Source organism: Artemia sp. Qi Xiang Cuo, chromosome 5 (assembly GCF_049724085.1).
Source record: "Artemia sp. Qi Xiang Cuo chromosome 5, ASM4972408v1, whole genome shotgun sequence".
Taxonomy (NCBI): Eukaryota; Metazoa; Arthropoda; class Branchiopoda; order Anostraca; family Artemiidae; genus Artemia; species Artemia sp. Qi Xiang Cuo.
The window spans coordinates 33,543,692-33,565,932 of NC_142798.1; the positions used below are offsets into that span (position 1 = coordinate 33,543,692).

General features: G+C 35.3%; 1 protein-coding gene across 5 annotated transcripts in view; it reads left to right on the top strand.

Annotated features, from left to right (window-relative positions):
• The window catches only part of Pkg21D (Protein kinase, cGMP-dependent at 21D), a 263,107-nt gene that overhangs the window by 174,436 nt on the left and 66,430 nt on the right, over positions 1–22,241 (top strand). For all 5 annotated transcript variants that reach the window (XM_089089512.1, XM_089089514.1, XM_089089515.1 and 2 more), the window contains exons 7-9: positions 4,919–5,021; positions 14,377–14,515; positions 16,798–16,931. In XM_089089512.1, the coding sequence (XP_088945638.1) occupies positions 4,919–5,021; positions 14,377–14,515; positions 16,798–16,931 (376 nt within the window). The remainder of the gene's footprint in view (positions 1–4,918; positions 5,022–14,376; positions 14,516–16,797; positions 16,932–22,241) is intronic.

Below are 22,241 nucleotides of genomic sequence, written 5' to 3' on the forward strand. Positions count from 1 at the left end.
GTAAGGTTTTGTGAAGTGACAATATAACTTCAGCTTCCCCCCGCTCTTCATCACAGAATCGGTTGCCCTTTCCTAGACAAGAAGCTACGTACGCCCATGCTTACACTCTTTTTATTTATTTAAATTGTAACAGCAGAAATAGTAATAGTAGTATCCCCAAAAGTTTCAACTCAATACCCCCAGTCGTTCTCGATATATTGCTGAGATGTCTTAATGGCAACCATAACTACAATGCCTTTTGATTTATTTAAAATCAACATTTAGTTTTAAATCATAATGGACCAATTGCATAATTGTGGGGGGGGGGATGACATGCCTAATATCCCTAAAGACATAGTTGCTGGACCATTCTACTATGCTGAACAAAATGACTGTCTAAAAATTTTGATTTGATGCGTTTGTAAAATAAATATGCTTGAGAGAAAGGCTGCTTTCTCTCCAATCTCTTGTTACTCTTAAAAAGGCACCATAACTTTTAATTTTGAATTGAATTAACTCCTTTAAAAGTTTCAATAACATTTTCGGCTTTTATAGAGTGGTGCTGCCTATGATATTGCTTATATGTCCTTTTGAAAACCTGCATGCATACAGTTTTTTCCTTTTATTGAAACTCCTAAACGTTCCCTAAAAGTTTCATCCTAATACTTTTATCGTCATTAGTTACACCAACAGTAGTGATAGCATTAAAAGTATACCTGGCTAGTTCAAAATACCCCACAACTTATCCTTAAAGGTCTAAATTAATATAAGTTGTTCTTCACATATTGCCTTGTCACCTTTTTGATAGTCCACATGCTCATAGTTTTTTTTTTTTTTTTTTTATTTAGTTCAATATCCGCCTTATATTCTTTAAGAGCTTCACCTTTTAACACAGTTTGCGCTTTACTGAAAACAAAACATGTTTGAAATGTTTTTACTTCTCTCACTTTTGTAAGTAAATCATTGAAAAAAACTTCATGTAATAAATATCAGTATATGTCAATAAAAGCGACACTCCATGGTAACTTTTTAGAGGTTTTTCTGTCTTTTTTTTTTTTTTTTTTTTTCTCAGTAAGGCCAAATTGTGTTCTAGTCTTAAAAAGGCATGGGGGTTATCAGTCCTACTTTTTTTTAATTTTTGCTCGTTTTGAGTTTGACTCGGCTGTTTATTGTAATTTTTGTTCGTTTTGAGTTTCATTTATTTATTGATAGTGATTTGTGGTAGTTTCACGCTTGGAAGATTATTTAACTTTATTTTTGCTCATTCTTGGCTTAATGGAGCTCTTTACTTTTTTTTAAAAAAAAACTTGTTTTGTGGTAACGCGTGTAAAAACGGTTTGTGTAAAAAACGTGGTAACGAACTGTAAATAAGGAGCGACCCGGCTCAATGGTAACCGAAACTCTAGAAAACGGTATTTTGACACCAATAGATGCATCAAAAGAATCAAATTTTAATGCTGATTTCAAATATATAAGTTTCATCAAGTTTAGTCCTACCCATCAAAAGCTACGCGCCTGAGAAAATTAGGCTGATTTTCGAAAAAGGGGGAAAAGAACCCCTAAGAGCTATAGAACCTTAATGAAAATCACACTACCATGTTCAGAGAATCAGAGAATCCTACTGCATATATTTCAAGTACCTATCTAAAAAAATGTAGAATTTCGTATTTTTTGCCAAAAGAAAGATCATAGATGTATGTGTATTTGTTTGTTTGTTTTTTTTTTCCCATAAGGGAGGTCATATTAACCCAGTGGTTCTAGAATAACGTGGGGGGACTCATTCGAATGAAAATTAAAAGCTCTAGTGCCCTTTTTAAGTGACCAAAAAAATGGAGGGCAACAAGGCCCCCTCCCACGCTCATTTTTTCCCCAAAGTCACCTGATCAAAATTTTGAGATAGCCTTTTTGTTCAGCATGTTCGAAAATATGATAAGTATGTCTTTTAGGATGACTTACTCCCCCAAAGTTCCCGGGGGGAGGGCTGAAAGTTATGAACTTTACCCAATGTTAACATATAGTATGGTTATTGGGAAGTATACAGACGTTTTCAGGGGGGATTTTTTCTGGTATTGGGGGGGTGGGTGGGTCAGGGGTTATGTGGGAGGATATTTTCGTGAAGGAAGTTTTCATGGGGGAAGGGACATTGCTATGAAGGAGACACCGGATTTCCCAGCATTATTTAAAAAAATATCAGAAATTAAATATAAAAAAACAAGTTTTTCAAATGCAACAGCAGCAACATCAAAACTTAAAACGAACAGAGAATATTACATATATGATTGGGTTCACCCCCTAGTCAATACCTCGCTCTTTAAGCCAAAGATTTTTTAGTACTTTCATAAGAGCTATTTATTCTAAATAGCGGCCTTTGTGATTAAGCGGTCATTTTTAAAGAATTGGAACAGAATTTGAACTTTAGCTTAAAGAGCGAGGTATTGAATAGGGGGCGAACCCCCTAATATACGTATAAAAAAATATATGAATATAGAAGTTCGTTACGTAAGTTAATTCGTAAGTTATGTATATTTATTGTTAAACAACTTTCAAGAAAGCCATTTAACCAAAAAAGTAAAATTAATATGCAAATTTTGTTTTAATTATTCGTGTACGGTGAGCCAAGATCAAAACCTGCATTAATTCAAAAACGTTCAAAAATTAAATAAAAAAACAAGTTTTTTTAAACTGAAAGTAGGGAACAACGTTAAAACTTAAAACGAACAGAAATTATTCCGTATATGAAAGGGGCTGTCCCCTCCTCATCGCCTCGCTCTTTACGCTAAAGTTTGAGTTTCTCACAACTCTATTTTTTTAAACAATAAAAAACTTTAGCGTAAAGAGCGAGGCGTTGAGGAGGGGACAGCCCCTTTCATATACGGAATATTTTCTGTTCGTTTTAAGTTTTAATGTCGCTCCTTACTTTCAGTTAAAAAAAACTGGTTTTTTTATTTAATATTAAAAAGGCTCACACTGTCTTTCCTAAAGCAGAAGGACTTATCATACATTTTTTTTCGAAAGTAGTTAGACAGAAGGAAACATCTTTTTATTTTATATTTCCGAAATCGTCACAATTCTCTGAGGGGTATTGGTTCATAAGAGTTCGGGGAGAACGACAGGGACTGGGACGATAAATATTTTAGCATCTTTAGCTCAAAACTATCTAACAAATTTGATATAGTGCATGAAAAAATGAAGCTGCATTATGTAGCTACGCACCATAATTCCGAAATTTTTTCACGTAGAATCCTTAAACAAAAAGACTTATTGCCCCCAAGCAAAAACTCTTACTTTTGCTCTCCCAGAAATCAGACATGCTTTTTTTTTTTTTTTTTTTTTTTTTTTTTTTTTTTTTTGCATGACGGTATCTGATTCATGTACTCTACCACCAATGAAGCAAGTCATGGTCAATTGCTGGAGCAAAATATAAGAAAAAAAAAATTAAGTTATCTAAAATCTCGGTACCTTATCCTTGTAGGCATCTTCTAATTAAGCATTGAATTGTGTAAACCAAACCAGAAAGATTAATCACTGCTTGCTTGCAAAGTATCTTATCTGATACACCTTTCTATTATATTCAATGTCAGAAAGTTAAAAATTTATCTTGTACGTTTCACGATTTTCCTCGGATAGGACTGAATGGAGTTGATATGCAGTTTCATATAATTAATGATAATACCTTTGATAATAATTTTCTCCATAAGCAACACAATATTGACTTTAATGTGTTATAATGTTTGGAGATAATTGTTAGTTTTACACTACTGCCCTTAGACATGGCGCACATTCAATTAGATACATTTTGCTGCATTCTGCATGCTGATGCAACACTTTTTGCTCTTAGTTGATCATATGCTGGATATCACATGCGATATAGTTCACTTCCCCTCCCAATTTTTAACCTCCGAAACATATTCCTGTGTACTTGCTAAGGCCGTATCCAAGGGGATAGGGGGTTTGACCTCCCCTCCCGAAATGTTTGTCCGACTCATAAAACGTAACAGAAATGAATATAAACAAATGTTTGATGCGTTTTCTGAAGTTTTTTGTAACCCTCTCGCCCCCCTCCCCCCGGAGAAAATCCTGAATAAGACCCTGGTACGTGCGCAGGAATAGCACATAGCAAAATGATCTTCTTTGGATCCAGAAAAAGAAACTTCTAAAAATAGATGATCAATAGTGAGCTTATGCTTTTACATATTATATAAAATAGTTGTCTACAGTAAATATACTTCTACAATTTACCTCTTCCAGTCAAGGGCACATCCAGGTTTTTGTTCATGGGACGGACAAAAAAAAATTCCTTTATGCGTATTTTTTGTGTTTTTACGAGTCAGACAAGAATTTCAAGGGGAGAAGTCAAACCCCGTAACCTCTCCCCCTCGATACGGCCTTGCTTTCAGGTTTTGTCCCAAAAATTTCACTATCAGATAACTTTTACAGTAAAAGTATCAGCATTTTCTTTTATCAAGTTTTCGACGAAGATTTTTCACATTTCGCTCCATTTATAATCTGTTCGAATCTCTGAATTTTGCCCCTGAACTATACCATATCAAGAACACTAAAGCCATTTACTGCTCGCACCTTCTAATTATAAAAAAAAATTATATACAACTATTATTAATCCTATTACCTAAGTTTTCAAACAACGAGTAAAACAATCCAACGCGTATTGCTTTTTTGTAACAGTCACGAAAATGACGAGTTTTGTTGAATTTTTCAACTCAAATTTTGTTGAATATTGATCAAATGATACACCTGTTCCTATTTTTTTTTCTTTGTCTTTTCAGCTGTCATTAATCATATTCAACCATGATTGAACGATCGCATTATTAGTTACTTGATAATAAGTCACGACTTTCGAATTTTTATGGAAGCATCATATTAAATTAGTAATAGAAAATTAGTAATATTAACTTATTTTTAATCACGTGCATTTTTTTAGGAGTCGTTCTCAGCTGGTACATATATCATCCGTCAGGGTACAAGAGGCGATTATTTTTACATAATTTCGAGTGGAAAGGTTAAAGTCACGCAGCAAGTTCCCGGTGAGTCATTAACTAATTCTAATATAAGTTGCTTAAATAAAATTGTAATTGAACTTACCTGATCATGCAACTCAACTAGTATGTTTAACTTAACTGAATTTTTGATGGTTGAATATTTCTATTCTTTTCCAATGTCGATAAACTTTGATGTTATGTTGTTCCGAAACAAAGAAAAAAATTTTGTTTATGCTATTTCATCTTCTTTTTCGAAGTATATGTAACACTTAGGTACTATTATCAATACCATAGCGTGGACATAGTAAAGAGTGACATGTCTCCCAAGTACTATTTATTCATTTTGTTTAAATTTTTTCACCTGCCACTTTGTATGCAGAAGGTATGGTCATAAAATTGGGGAGGGAATTATTCAATAAGAAATTGTAAGTTCTAGTGCCACTTTTCAAGGTTAAAAGCAATGGAAAAGGATCTACCACTTTCCACAGGAATGTAAGACGATTTTTTTTCAGAGGGTCCGATAATAAAAAAAAAGGGGAGGTCAGTAATATAAAAACAAACTAATTTCATAGTTCGAATGAGGAGCGTCAAGAAATTGAAGAAAAATTAGGACTCCAGGGGGACATAGCTGACGCAGCCTCTTGTAAAGAGTATGGGCACCTTATAAGAGTGAGAACTGGCGCTAGTGTCGACAAAAATATCCCAACGCCATCTAGCGATTGGCTTTGAATGCTAGATGTCGTCGAGAGTACAAAAAATGCCAAGTTCGCATTGTTTTTTTCAGTGTACTAATAAGAATAACTAATTTAATCTGTGTAGTTGGTAAAATTAGTGTAGTAATAAGTGTCTGATATCAGTTATTGGCAGAAAAGAAATTATAAAGCTTGAAAAATGCCAGGTGTGGCCAAACGCTTGATGGCTTGATAGTTTTTCTTTTGTCTAGAACCAGTTTTCACTCGTATAAGTTACCCATACTCTTTGGCCTCCTGGTCAAGGGCCTTAAATTATGCAAATTTGCAATTTTTCTTAAATCGGTTTTTGATAGAAAAAGTGGTATGTTGGACTTTGAAACCTGAGTTATAAAAATAATTTCAACAGGCATAATTAGAGGCAGATATTGGAGGCTAACCTTCCAACTCTATTCCTCATCTTCACTCTCAAATTTTCAATAGAGGGATTCAATGCATATTTTATATTGCTTAAACCAGAGTCATCCAAGGATTTTCAATCTAAATGGTTAGAGGGCAAAAAGGTAGCTCGTGGAAACTTGGTGCAAAAACAAATTAGCAACACATTGCAAAAATGACATAAATCTTAGCTCGGTGACAAAAAAAAAAAAAAAAACAGGTGAGAAAAAGTCTTTACTCGGTGCCGATATGAGATAAGTCTCTGTAACCGATTCACTCGCTGAGAAATAAGGAGCGTAAATCCGGAATCGGCGCAAAAATGACCTAGGTCAAAACTGAGAAAGTTTAGTGACGCAAAAACAAAATAAGTTAATATGTCAAACGTCTGTGATCAAAATGAGCTAAGTCCATACTTCATTTTGCTTCGCTCAGTGTTCAAAATGAAGATTGTTCTGGTTCTTTAAAATATCACGCTTAATCTACACTCAATGTAAAACTGAGCTAAAGGCACAACAATGAAAGCTTTTTTCTAACCCCTTCCCTAATATAGCCAAAACATATAGCCAAACACATAGTAAATATAGCCAAAAAACAGCCACAGCTTTGCACTGCTGTGTTGACCTCAGGCGGTTTTGTGCTGAGAAGAGTTTCTTTTTTCTCTGTATTACTACTTGATTTTGTATAATAGCAAATTGTATTTTCACAGTTAAAAATTCATATTATTAATTGCTTATGATACAGCTGTTGAGATCAATGAGCTGCCTTATAAATCATTCTGTCCTCTAGGTTCCTTAATGAATTTTCAGTTACGAAAATAGAATTTTGTAACTGAAAAAAAAAAACATGCAGAGCGGTGAAAGATGAACAGTAGAGTTGATAAATTAGACTTTTGTTTCCTGCACCCTACTTCTGAATTTTTCTACTCTTAATAAAATTACCTTGCTTTTTGGGTGGATTATGTGTTTTCTTGAAAGTGCTAGTTTTTCAAAATTGTGAAAATACACGGGAATTTGATTATTTGGAGCTAGTTCTATATACATCTTGCAAATCAATGAAACAATTATTTTATTCTGTCTTAAGTTTTAAACTTCGCTATTCATTTCCATTAGAAAACTTTGTTATTTGCAACTTAGCTTTTGCTCCTCTTTAGGTCATTTTCTATTGTAAAAAATAACCCGAAAAAAATCTTTGTCAAATTTGGATGATAATATGAACAAAGACCGCCATCAGTTTTTGTTAAAATAGTATATTAAATATTTAGTTAAGCTCTACTTCCCAGAAATTTCCCGACGAAATATGAACAATTTTGTTATATAGTTAGGAATCTCAAGGGGGGAATATTATCACTGTTATGTCTGAAAAGACACAGGTCGAAAATTAAATTGTTTATGACATAAATTATTCTGCACTATAAGGTTCAATCACTTAGCTTATAGCATCAGAAAAACTTGTGCAGAAATCACCACCCAAAAAACAGGCATAGTCTATAAAAAAAAGCGAAAAAGAAAAACAGTCTTTCGATCCCCACACATACAGCTTTACAGCTCTTTAAATCCGCAAATTAGGAAAATGTTTTTAAAGGATATGACAAGACGCCCATGAAGCTCCTTACTCACCCCTCTTAAAACTAGCATCAGAGTAGCTAATCTATGCAAAATAAAAATGCGGAAAAAAATTGTTTTTAGTCAATGAGACTAAGATAGTAAAAAACCGAGCTTCTTATGTTTGTTTTGCAAGCTAATGTTGAAGTGAATCAATAAATTAGGCTAGATATTAGTTTATTAGTTGAAGATATTAGATATTAGTTGAAGTGAATCATTAAATTAGGCTAGATATAGGTTTTACATTAGTTTTGCAAGATAATGTTGAAGTAAATCAATAAAGTAGGCTAGATATTAGTTTATTAGTTGAAGATATTAGATATTAGTTGAAGTGAATCATTAAATTAGGCTAGATATTTATACATAGTAGGTTTAATGTGTCACTGAGTTGTATATTTCTGTATATAACTTATATAGGCCTAGTCAGTGAGTTACACATATTTTAAGTATTATGCTAAATATGTCACTGAGTTATATATTTCTGTATATAACGTATATAGGCCTAGTCAGTGAGTTATGTATATTTATAAGTAGTAGGTTAAATATGTCACTGAGTTATTGCCTTTGCAAAATAAAAGTGATCCGTTTGTCTGGCCTCCCCCAGGCCATTCAGCATGTCTCCAGGTGGCGATAGGGGAACGCTTTATAGATATGTAGGGTACCTCCATAGGAGGCATGGACCAAGGGGGGACCTTGTCCCGGGGGGTCCATAATAGAATCTGGGGCACCCTTGCACGGGGTCATAAATACAGGCGGAGTAGGAAGAAGGCCACTCAAATGTACACTCAAAAGGGCCCCCTTGTTTATCCACAAGTTCCATGAGTTGCAAACCTTCTCCCAGCAATGGGTTAAATTGAATGGTGATGCAGAACACCATTGTGGGAGGATCCTCTATAGGAGGACAACTGCGGTAGGGCGGAAGATCCAGATCTATGGACAATAACCTCTGTAAAAGGGTGCCTTAATCCTTTTGGGGCACCTGCAAGACTGGATACCTTGTGGTCAACTCTATTCCTACTTGAGGAGTGGCGTCCCTCGAGGAAATTAGAGCCTAGTAAACGATACAGTTCGCACGGGATTCTGACTAATGGATAATTCTTCTGGGCATGGTATTTTTTGATGGGCGTCTTCGGGCTGAAAAACCTCTTCCTAGCTAATTTATCTGTTACGGGTTACCTCCTCGTAGTAGCATAATATTTGTAGGCATGACTATATAATGAGTCGGAGGTAATAGGCTTGAGATTGTCTGTGTAGGATTTCGACTCTTGTTGATAGAAGAGCATCGCCAAGCGCTGAAAACCATGTTGTGACCAAAATGGGCCCAGGATTGCACAAAGCCTCCATTCATGGAGGTCCCAGGGACTTCTTGCTGTCCGGTTCTAAGCCGGCTTAAGCACTTCGGTGTAGACTTGAGAAGATATGTGATCTCCGTCCTGCACTGGTATCCGGGATCACTGCTTTTCCTGAGGCGAAACAAATTTCAATGATTTAAAGAACATGAAAATTGGAACTTGGAATGTTACGACATTAAAAAATGACTATCGTATCGACATTTTGACTGACGAATTCAGACGATTCGAACTAGATCTATTAGGAGTTTCAGAAACTCATATCCCAGGGGTAGGAAGCATGAAATTAGGTGATATAGAATTTGTTTACTCAGGCAGGAAGGATGGGTTACATAGACAGGGAGTAGGGCTCATGATGAATAAGGAAGCGGCTAAGTCTTGTTTAGGCTGGGAAGGTATTAATAATAGAATACTAATTGCTCATTTTATGACTAGAAAGTTCAAGGTATCAGTTATAGTAGTATACGCCCCTGTAGAACCGACTGATGGATATACTAGTGACTCAGATGAATTCTACTTACAGTTACAGGATCAAATAGTCAAGGTCCCAGGTATAAATATGATGTTATTGCTGGGAGATTTTAACGCCCAGGTTGGTAGAAATATGGATAGATGGTACCCCAGCTTAGGTAAATTTGGTGAAGGAAAAGAAAACAGCAATGGATACAGACTTTTACAATTTTGTAGGTATAACAATTTAGTTATAACCAATACAGTGTTTGGTGATAAAATTACTCATAAGCTAACAGGGTATTCACGTGATGGTAAGACAGCAAACCTTATTGATTATGTTATAGTAAATTGAAGACTGGCAGGATCGATACAAGATACTAGGGTTTATAGGAGCGCTGTTATTGATGTTAAAAGTAAAGATCGCCATCTAGTAGTGTCAAAGGTTAATTTAAAGCTGAAATATTGGAAGGGTAACTACCTCCCGGGAATTTATGATGTTGGTAGACTCCAGGATGAGAATTTGAGAGAAAATTTCCAGGAACAGTCGAATGCTAAACTTGAGAGTTTAAAATTTGATAATGTGGAAGATGGTTGGAATAATTTTAGCAAAATAATTTGTGAAGTTGCTGAAGGTGTATTAGGGAAGAAAGCTAGAACTGCAGCTAAGATTATTAGTGAAAAAGCTTTAAGTTTAATAGAAAGGAGAAAGGACTTGTACAAGAATTATCTGAGTGATAGATCACATGAAAACAAAAGAAATGTAAAGAAAGTGGAGAAAGCATTGAAATATGAACTAAGGAGGTGTGAAGTGGAGGCCATGGATAAAATTGCCGAGGATTTAGAAGATGCAGCTAGACGGCATAATAGTAAAATATTGTACTGGCACGTTAACAAATTGAGAGGTAGTAGTCAATCCGGACTTGTCCCAGTTAAAGATAGGAATGGGGTGGCAATTAGCGATAAGGCAAAAGCTAAAGCAAGATGGGCTGAAAATTTTGAGAAATTGCTTAAAAGAGATATAGTTTCATGAAAAAATATAGATGAAAAGGTAAAAGATTGTGATACATTGGATTTGAAGGAAGATATGTTTTGTGAGGAGGAATTATAAAAATTACTAAGAGGCTTAAAGAATAATAAGTCTCCAGGTGCTGACAGGGTAGTAAATGAGTTTCTTAAATATGGTGGCTCTGAGGTTAGAAATAAGTTATTGGAGATTATGAATATGATTTTTTAAAAAGGGGAAGTACTTAATGATTTTAGGAAAGTATTAATTAAGCCGCTTTATAAGAAATGTGATGAAAGTGATCGTGGTAATTATCGAGGCATTAGTCTGGTCTCTTTAGGTAGTAAATTACTTAGTAATATGATACTTTTTAGACTGAGAGATGCCGTAGACAAAGTTTTAAGAGAAGAGCAGTGCGGTTTTAGAAAAGGTAGAGGATGTGTTGACCAAATTTTCACTCTTAGGTTAATAATTGAGAAGTGCCTAAGTTTTCAAACACCTTTGGTCCTCAGTTTTATAGATTATGAGCAAGCGTTCGATTCTGTTGATAGAGGAGCTTTAGTAAAGGTTTTATCCTTGTATGGTATACCAGACAAATACATTAAAGTGATTAGTGCTATGTACGAGAATAACACTGCTGCGGTTAAGGTAGGAAATGAGGTTAGCAGCTGGTTTTGTATTAAATCAGGAGTTAAGCAGGATTGTGTTCTATCCCCCTTTATATGGATTATTTTGATGGACTTTGTTTTCAGGATCACAGGACAGGCGATGGGAGACCACGGAATCAAATGGGGAGGAAAAAGTCTCCTGGACTTGGATTATGCTGATGATTTAAGCATCCTAGATGAAAGTGTGAGCAAAATGAATGAAGTTTTAGAAGTTTTGCGAGTTCAGGGTGCTAGTATTGGTTTGAAAATTAATGTTAGGAAGACTAAGTCACTAAGGCTAGGAATAAGTGAAGATGGAAAGGTGACGATGGGTAATGAAAAGATTGATCAGGTGGGCAGTTTCACTTACCTTGGTAGTATTATTAGTAAAGATGGTGGGAGCAGTGAAGATGTTAAAAATAGAATAGCCAAGGCTCAGGGTGTTTTTTCACAGTTAAAAAAAGTCTGGAAGAATAGTAAGATAAGTCTGCAAACCAAGATTAGAATCTTAGAAGCTACAATGATGACAGTGGTCAAATATGGCTCTGAAGCATGGACGCTCCGAAAAGCGGATGAAGATTTGCTAGATGTTTTCCAGAGAAATTGCTTAAGGATTGTTCTGGGTACCCGGCTGACAGACCGTATTTCAAACAATAGGCTATACGAAAAATGTGGTTCAATACCGCTTTCTAGGTCTATAATGAAAGAAAGGTTGAGGTGGTTAGGACATGTTGTTCGGATGAAGGATGACAGATTGCCGAAGATTGTTCTTTTCGGCCAACCATCTAGGGCTAAACGGAAAGCAGGTCGTCCCCGTCTGGGTTGGGAGGACGTCATAAAGAAAGATTTAAAGGAAATGGGAACTTCGTGGACGGGCGTAAAAAGGGCGGCTTTGAATAGATTGGGGTGGAGGAGGAGCGTGCGTAGCTGTGTTGGCCTCAGGCGGCTTGGTGCTGCGATGAGTTGTTAGTAGTAGTAGTAGTAATTAGACGTCAAATTGCATTCGCTTCATTATGGCGCAGTGACTCACAAAAAATTCAAATTTACTCTAAGAATTCTTCAAATTATTAGTTGTATGTCAGATTTTAATTTGAGACTCTTAAAAAGACTTAACTGAACATGCAAGCCTTAAAATTATGTCTCAATAATAGTCAGGACAATGAATACAGAGTAAGGGGTTTATTAAGTACAAGGAAAAAAAACTAATAGAGAAGTCCAGTAACAGTTGGTGACACCAGCTTATACAGAAAAATTCTAAAGAAGAAATATAGAAAATTATAGATACCCAAGGGTGAAATAAGTAACACCTAAATGAATCTTTAAGGATTTTTTTTCTTGAAACAAGTCTATATATGTTTTGTTTATATGTTTCTTAGTTAAGCTAGTTTGGAGGAGTATTTGTTTTGTTTGCACGTTTCATTTACCTATGTTAGTCTGCGATTAGGATTAAAGGCTTAGAGCGAAACATAGATCAGAGCCACATCTTTGATAATATAAATCCTTTCTTCCTGTAGTAATTTCATTCCATTTTTCACGTTTCATTCCATACAGATAAAAAGAAGAAGGCCCAGATTCGGCTAAGTTTTTTTCATTTAACTAGAGTAGCACGCAAATTTAAAATCATGGTCGTAGTTTCAAGAGTTTAGCGAAGTAGCAGCAAAATTGTTGTCAGGACTGTATCCAGAGGGGGGTTTCCAGGATTGAAGACCCTCCCTCCTTCCCCAAAATTTTTACCTAACTCGTAAAAGCGTAACAAAAATGCATATAAACAAATTTTGAAGGTGTTTTTATGCTTTTTGTCCCCCCCCCCACCCCCGAGCAAAATCCTGAGTAAGCCCTTGATTTTTATCGTAATTTTTTTCCTAGACCACACAAAAGAAAAGCCTAACACAGAATTAACTCTTGAAATTACAACAATGATTTCAAACTTCATGACTCTGGGCTGTCAGCAAAGTCTGACGTATAGTGACGTATAGTGGCAAAGACTGTAGCGTATATTCCTTTTTTTTTTATCTCTATGAGTATTTCCGTCTAGTATCTAGTATCAAGTTGATAGGTTTTACAAAATAACATTATGCCTAAAACATTTCATAACTCGGACTAAAAAAAAATATAATGGCAGCAAGAAATGTGGGACAGAGAGAGAAAGAGGAGATAAGAGAGGGAGTGACAGAAGGGATAAGATGGAGAGTGTGAGTGTGTGCGAGAGAGAGAGCTAAGGTAGAAGTTAATTTAGAAGCGAAAAAGAACGAGCAGTACATCTTGTCGTATAGATTTCCATTTTCTGGATCGACTGACAGTAAAAATTGTTTGACCACAAGCATTGCTAGTTTTTGCACTAAGCATAAGCACATGCAATTTAAATCCTCAAGGTTGTTTTGCTACAATAAAATATATATATATATATATATATATATATATATATATATATATATATATATATATATATATATATATATATATATATATATATATATATATATATATATATTATATATATATATATATATATATATATATGGATTGGTTTGAAAAAAATTTTAAAAAGTAGAAATTTTGATGATTTTAGAAGGTTGGGTAAATTTGTAAGAGTGGGTATGGCACATAGAGAAACTTTTTTGATGAATTGTGAGTAGGCCCTAATTTAATGGTTTTTTTTTTTTTTTTTTTTTTTTTTTTTTTTTTTTTTTTGCCATGGCCCAAAGAGGCTTTTGTAGCAATAAATATATATCTATCTATCTATATATATATATATATATATATATATATATATATATATATATATATATATATATATATATATATATATATATATATATATATATATATATATATATATATATATATTATATATATATATATATATATATATATATATATATATATATATATATATATATATATATATATATATATATATATATATATATATATATATATATATATATATATATATATATAAATTATCCAGAAAAACATATTAATATTAAAAGGGATTCTGTGAAACTACAAAATTTTATACTATACTATTTTGCTCGTATAAACGATGTAATTTTTCGATGTAATCTTGTAATTTTTCGTAGCCAACTCGATGATTCTGTTTCATTAGTTTAACCTTGAACTAAGCTACCTACACCCTACCAAAATTTATATTTATGAAGCAAAATAGTCTGGAAATATTAATTGGAAATCCTGGAATGATTTTATTTTTATAATTAAGATTCCCTTGAAGAAGTTGAAATCCGTGAGCTGCAACCAGGGGACTATTTTGGAGAACAGGCTTTAATTAAAGACGATGTAAGAACAGCAAACATTGTTGCCTTACCTCCTTGTGTTCAATGTCTTGCTATCGATAGAGAGTAAGTAGAAATTAATTTATATTCTAAGAACAAAGAAATATTTCTTTTTTTTTTCTCTCTCTCTCACACTTACTTTCTTTTCCCTTTCTTTTAACATTCTCTCTGTGATTTTTTTTTATATAAAATTATAATAACATATGACATTGTTTGGATTAAAATGTACTTTAAATAAAAAAATATTCTCTTAATATCATCAACTTGTACTTAGTATTCAAAAACAATACATAAAAAAACAGATTAACATTATAGCAATAGGCCTACTGATGAAGCTTTAAAGACATCTTAATTATCAGAGTAATATATTCGCATAACCTTAAAAACTAAGTGATGGATGTAACATAGAATTTTATCTCTAGAGCCTCTTTGTTCTCATTATTTATATTTTTGCTATTTCACCTGAACACCCATTTGATAGTCCAGCGTTATCGTTATATGACTCAATTTGCGGAAATTGGTTTATTAATGAATATCAAAATATGATTTGGCAAAAAAATGAATTGCAAGAGTGATTATTAGACTATATTTAGGCTATATCAATCATGACTCATAGCACTACCTGCCTTTTAAATAATTTTTCATTGGCAATAAATTAGTAATCGTAAACAGTAGTCCAGTTCTTGGCAGCTCTTCTGAATAGTCCTGATCGTAGAAAGCAGAGATGTCGACAAGATATATAGCCATCAATAATTGTATAGTAAGCTTTCATGGACCCACACTATAATTAATCACCACTACTTATCCGGCAATGAATAAAATTATCCAGGTAGAGGCAAACTGGAGTCTTGTTTGTAATAGACTGATCTGTTTTTAATGCCTGATCCAAATCATTGGTCCAGAAGCGGAATGCTCACACCAAATTGCCACCTAGGAGCTACCTGAAAACTCATCAATATTTTGGAAAATGCTAGGCACTTATTGTGACTATCCTAGTCTATGTGCACCTAGGTAGACATAACAAAGAACGATTTTTCTCCCGTGTATTTTTTCCCATTCTCGTCACATGGAACGTATAATCATAGAAATTCAGAATGCGAGGTTTGTAGAATGGTCCTAATTTATTCAATGTCAGCCTTTAAAGATCAATAAAACACGTTAAATAAATTGCCCTGATAAAGCGCCAAATTTAGGTTTAACCAAGAATATAATCAACATAAGTTTAAAATTTAAAGAATGCCATCAGTTGTACACTGCCACTACCGCAGCTAACACCTCATGACTGTTCTTACCCCATCTGCTGCTGCTTCTGCTACTACCATTACTACTCCTACCACAGGAATGGATTGACCACGGCCGCTGATGATACTACTGCTACTGCTCTTAGCACATGAATAACGTCTGTGACGACTAATTACATTACAACTAAACCGTGTATTGTTTCACGATACACAGCCGCTAATGATACTACTGCTACTACTCTTAGCACATGAATAACTTCTGTGACGACTAATTACATTACAACTAAATGCCCAACTTCTACTTCTTGTTGAAACTCTTGCCCCAGCTACTGCTACTTTTAATACCAGTACTACTCATACAACGATTTGATCACCAGTATTACTACTAACACTGCTGCTACTACACCTACAACAACTACTTTTAATTGATTGTTGCAAATTGATAAGCTTCAGCCGTATATTTTTTTTTACATGTTATAATAATAATTGAAACAATGTTCAAATTATATCTCATTTTCATGGAAGCACAAATGACGCTCTAACGTTTTAGGGCAGTTAAGGTGGTCCCTAATTTTGCGAGGTGGTTATGACTGAAAAACCGATAATGCAATGAATCATGATTCATGTAGTCTAAATATGTTCTAATTTGCGACAGATTATTTCCAGGAATTCACCAAAAAAGATTTTTTCTCTAATTTTTCCACTTGGGTTTACACAATCATATGTTCTCACAAAGCACACCTCTAAGCAAATCTAGTCAAAGAAGCAGAAAAAAGTTAAATTGGTGCATTATTGAACCTTGCACGAAATATTCAAAAGTTTATAATCCTCGCATTTTCTTTTCTTGGGAAGATTAGTATTGTATGCCTTTGTTACGTCTTCGAGATAAATTTCTTGGTTTAAGGATTACTAATCAACGCTGTATGTCCAGAGTTATTGACCCACAAAAGCTTCATATATTTTTTATGTTTGAATTCTGTTTTGGTAATTGTTTCCAATCTCCTGATCAATTTGCTTAAACTTTCAACAGATGATAGGAGGTTCAAAAACATATTGTTCTTCAGAACATAAACACTAAATTTTATTTGTGAATATTTTCTTCATTAGGTCGTTTGTACAACTGATTGGTGATATCAGTGAGTTGAAGGATAAAAATTACGACGATGAGGGAAGGAGAACAAGCCAAAGCAGCCCATCACCTGCACTTTGTAGTCCAACACATTTCCCCTTGGAGGCAATCGGTAAGCTACCAAACGCAGAGGTTACCTGTGTCTGATAAGTTACTTCGTTCTATCTATTAAGACGTTTTTATGATCACATGCCAAATATAAAAAATGAAAGGCATTCATTTAGATTAATATCAAAAATGGATTAATTATGTGAAAATATCAGTCGCATCCTCAGAATATCCGATCACTTCAGTAGAGTGAAGGCATCTTGTTCTAGAGAACTGAGATTTGTATTGTGTTGTTGACACTATCTGCTTTAAGACCACGATTGAATGTGCCTGCACTCTTTTCGCTTAGCATGAAACTATCATGCAACACTCTTCAATTTACCCTTCATTGCTCAGCCATTGAGTAGTCAAGATCGACTGAAGTCTGTTAAGCTATTATCTGATGAACCCACCTTTTAGTCACTTCCAAAGCATTTCAACGTGATCACGGCATAAATATTAAACAGTACGGAAAATTTGGTTCGAAAGAGACATATCACAGCGCACGGTTTGGGACGTTTCCCAAAGCGTCATAGCAATAGCTTCAACAGGTATCATATATTCCCATCGCAATGCGCTAAAAACATGTCAGTGCGCACGCGCGACGGCGGAGTCATGACGAGAGGTGTGCAACTGATGCATCCCAGAAATCTTTAATGGCGAGTTTAGGAGTTTTCCATACCGTATAATATTTATGTTGTGAACGTGATATCTCTACTAGATATTAGGTGACAAGAGTAATGCCAGGTCACACTAAGTCACACTTGTGGAAAAAATTGAAATGTTTATCCCGTACACGTTGTGAATCGACTTGATCATTGCTCAACTTACCAGCGTAAAATTTATGGTTGACGGGTTAGAGTAAAAATTCAAGCCATAGCTTTTCCTACTGCCTAATTGAAAAGAAAATAAAACAGTTAACATTCGTCTAATCATTTATACTAATTTAAAAATTTTAGATTAACTTTAAACTTCAGACTCTAAAGGTTTTAAAAAAATTTCGTGCCATAAAGGCCTTAAATGTAATTTCGAACTATTTTTTTATAGGAGTAAAAAGAAACTCTAGGTTCTCTTTCATAGCAGACTCCAAAAGCAAAATATCTTGAAAAGAGAATTCTTGAAAAACATCAAATGAATTCTGCTTTTTGAGCTCCTAGGTTTCTTTTACAGCGGTCTCTCAAAGAGACAGTTCTTATTCACTAGTCCATAGGAAAAAAACACAAACAAAACGCTAATTAAATCTATGTTTTGGATGTAAATCATATCACAAGTTAATTGGATGCTGAGCTGGAGAAGAGCGGAAATTCTTTAAAGAGATTAATTTAAAAAACTTTTTCCACAAAACAAGTTTTTAAAGAAAAGTGAAGAACTACATTAAACAAAAATGAGCAAAAATAAAATCAAATAATCTTCCAAGCGTGAAACTACCACAAATCAGCATCGATAAATAAATGAAACCCAAAACGAACAGAAATTACGATAATTAACCGAGTCAAACTCAAAACGAGCAGAAATTAACATAAGTTGGGCGCAAAACCCCTATGCCTTCCCAAGGCCAGAACAAAACTTGGACTTTACTGAAAAAATATAAATGTTTTTACTTTTATAACTTTAATAAATCAAATGATGTTAACATTTTGATTACTAAATATCAGTATATGCATATTAAACTGACAATGGACATTCATTTATCCTTTCAGAACTTACAACCTTTGCCGTTGGGGCTCTGGAGGGTTTGTCATCCTTAAATACATAATTTCAAGAACTTTCAACTACGTTGAACGAAATGGCTATCTCTAAACTTTGATTGAATGTTTTTGGGGGAATGTTGAGAAAAGAGGGGGGTTAATTACTCTCCACTCACTTTCGGCTATTAAAAAGGGCAATTTCAATTTCCAATCAAATGAGCCCTTTTTGATATTTCTATAACAACTTTCTAAATAAACTTTATATGCCCCCTGGGCATAACTTAAAACCCTTGCACTGAAGGTTCTGAGGGGGTTATCATCCTAAAATACCTAATTTCCAGATCTTTCAACTACGTTGAACAAAATGGATATATCAAAATTTTGATTGGATGTGTTTGGAAAAATGGTGGGGATGAGAGGGGCTTTAGTCGCTCTCCAATCACTTTCAACTGTTAAAAAAGGCACTAGCCCTTTCAATTTCCAAATGAATGAGCCCTTTTGAAGTTTCTACGCTTTCAATAAAAACCTTATACGCCCCAGGGCATGAATAAACCCTTGCCCTGAGGGCTGTGGGGGGTTGTCATCCTTAAAAACCTAATTTCCAAAACTTTCAACTACGTTGAATAAAATTGCTATCTAAAATCTTGATTGTATGTGTTTGTGGAAAATGTGGGCGTGAGAGGGGGATTAGTTGCCCTCAGATCACTTTCGACTATTAAAAAGGGCCCTAGCCCTTTGAATTTCCAATCAAATGAGCCATTTTTTAAGTTTCTACGACAAAGCTTTTAATAAAAACCTTATATTCCCCCAGGGCATAACTTATAACCTTTGTCCTGAAGACTTTGGGGGAGTGCCCTGCTCAGAGGTACAATTTCCTTAACTTTGAACTGCGTTTAATATAATGGACCTTTCACACTCTTGTCCGAATGTGTTTGGGGTCATAGTGGGCTCCGACAAGTGGTTGACTGACTTCCAATCTCTTTCGACTGTTAAAACGGGCACTAGCCATTAGGATTTTCAATCAAATAATCCCTTTTTGAAGGTTTCACGACAACGCGTTAATTAAAAACCTTATTTGCCCCTTGGGCATAATTTACAACCCTTGCCCTGAGGGCTGAGGGGGGAGAAGGGGTTGTCAACCTCAAAAACCTAATTTCCAGAACTTAAAAATACGTTGAATAAAATGGATATCTCAAAATTTTGATTAGATGTGTTTGGGGAAAAGGTGGGCGTGAGAGGCGGGTTAATTTCTCTCTAATCACTTTTGACTGTTTAAAAGGGCACTAGCCCTTTGAATTTCCAATCGAATGAGCCTTTTTTAAAGTTTCTACAACAACGCCTTCTATTAAAAACCTTATATGCCCCCAGGGCATAACTTACAACCCTTGCCCTAAGGGCTGTGGGGGACTGTCCTCAAAAACATAATTTCTATCTGGAAATCAACTACGCTGAACAAAATGGCTACCTTAAAATTTTGATTGGATGTGTTTCGGGAAATGGTGGCTGTGGAAGTCACCTTCCGATCACTTTCGACTATTAAAAAGGGCACAAGCCGCTCCAATTTCCAATTGAATGAGCGCTTTTCGAAGTTTCTACGACAACTTTTTCGATACGAAGTGCCCTGCTCTAAAGGAAAAAATTAATAAATAATACATTGTCCCAACATCGTTCATATATGCCCGCAAGGCATAACTTAAAGCCCTTGCCCTGAGGGTTGTGGGGGAGTGTCCTCCTCTTTACTTAGTCCCCGTTTCTTTTCTCGTTCTCGAGTGTCCCCGTTCTTTACTTAGGCAGCGCGATCGTGCTGCCTATGATTTATAAAACAACTTTTTATATAAGCCTTATATGCCCCTAGGTCATAACTTACAACCCTTGCACTTAGGGTTCTGAGGGGGCTATCATCCTAATAGACCCAATTTCCAGAACGTTCAACTTCGTTGAAAAAAATGGCTGTTAAAAAGTTGGACTGGATGTGTTTTGGAAAATGGTGGGCGTGACTTAGGCAGCGCAATCGTGCTGCCTATGATTTATACAACAACTTTTTATATAAACCTTATATACCCCCAGGGCATAACTTACAACCATTGTACTGAGGGCTCTGAGGGGGTTATCATCCTAATAGACCCAATTTCCAGAACGTTCAACTACGTTAAACAAAATCGTTATCTCAAAATTTTGATTGGATGTGTTTTGGAAAATGGCGGGCGTGAGAGGGGCGTTAGTCGCTATTCAATCACTTTCAACTATTGAAAACGGCGCTAGCCCTTTCAATTTCCAATTGAATGAGCACTTATGACGTTTCTAAGACAGCACTTTCAATGAAAACTTTATATACCCCAGGGCATAACTTAAAACCATTGCACTGAGGGCTCTGAGGGGGTTATCTTTCTAACAGACTTAATTTACAGAACGTTCAACTACGTTGAACAAAATGGATACCTCAATATTGTAATTCGATGTGTTTGGGAAAATGGTGGGCATGAGAGGGGCGTTAGTCGCTATCAAATCACTTTCAACTATTAAAAAAGGCACTAGCCCTTTCAATTTCCAATTGAATGAGCCCTTTTTCAAGTTTTTACGGCCAAGATTTCAATAAAAACCTTATATGCCCCCAGGGCATAACTTATAATCCTTGCCCTGAGGGTTGTGGGGGAGTGTTCTCCTCAAAAATATATTTTCTATCTGGAAATCAGCCACGCTGAACAAAATGGCCATCTCAAAATCTTGATTTGATGTTTTTGGGGAAATGATGGGCCTTTGGGGGGGGGGGGCTAGTTGCCCTCCAAACACGTTTGACTATTAAAAAGGGTACTAGCCTTTTGAATTTCCAATCGAATGAGCCCTTTTGAAGTTTCTACGACAACGTTTCTATACAAACCTTATATGCCCCCAGGGCATAACTTCAAACCCTTGCCCTGTGGGTTGTGGGGGAGTGCCCTCCTAAAAAACATATTTTTCATCTGGAAATCAACTTCGCTGAACAAAATGGCTATCTCAAAATTTTGATTAGATGTGTTTGGGGGAATGATGGGCGTTGGGGGGGGGGGGGGTGTTTGCCCTCCAATCACTTTCGACTATTAAAAAGGGTACTAGCTCTTCGAATTTCCAATCGAATGAACCTGTTTTGAAGTATCTACGACAACGCCTTCTATAAAAACCTTATATGCCTCCACGGCATACCTCAAAACCCTTGCCCTGAGGGTTGTGGGGGAGTGTCCTCCTCAAAAATATATTTTCTATCTGGAAATCAACTACGCTGAACAAAATTGCTCTCTCAAAATTTTGATTGAATGTCTGTGGGGGAATGATGGGGGCTGGGGGGGGCTAGTTGACCTCCAATCACTTTCGACTATTAAAAAGGCCACTCCAATTTCCAATCGAATGAGCCCTTTTCGAAGTTTCTACGACAACTCCTTCGATACGAAGTGCCCGGGTATGGAGAAAAAAAAACACATTGTGCCCACATCGTTCTTTACTTAGGCAGCGCTAGCGCGCTGTCTATGAAAACTCTTTGCTGAAGAACTCGTTATGTCTACAGCTTAGATTACACGAGTTAAGTAATAAAGTATTTACATTAAATATATTTAAATAATTATTGAATAATAACACTACTTTCAAGATGCTATAGATTTACTTATCCAATTATC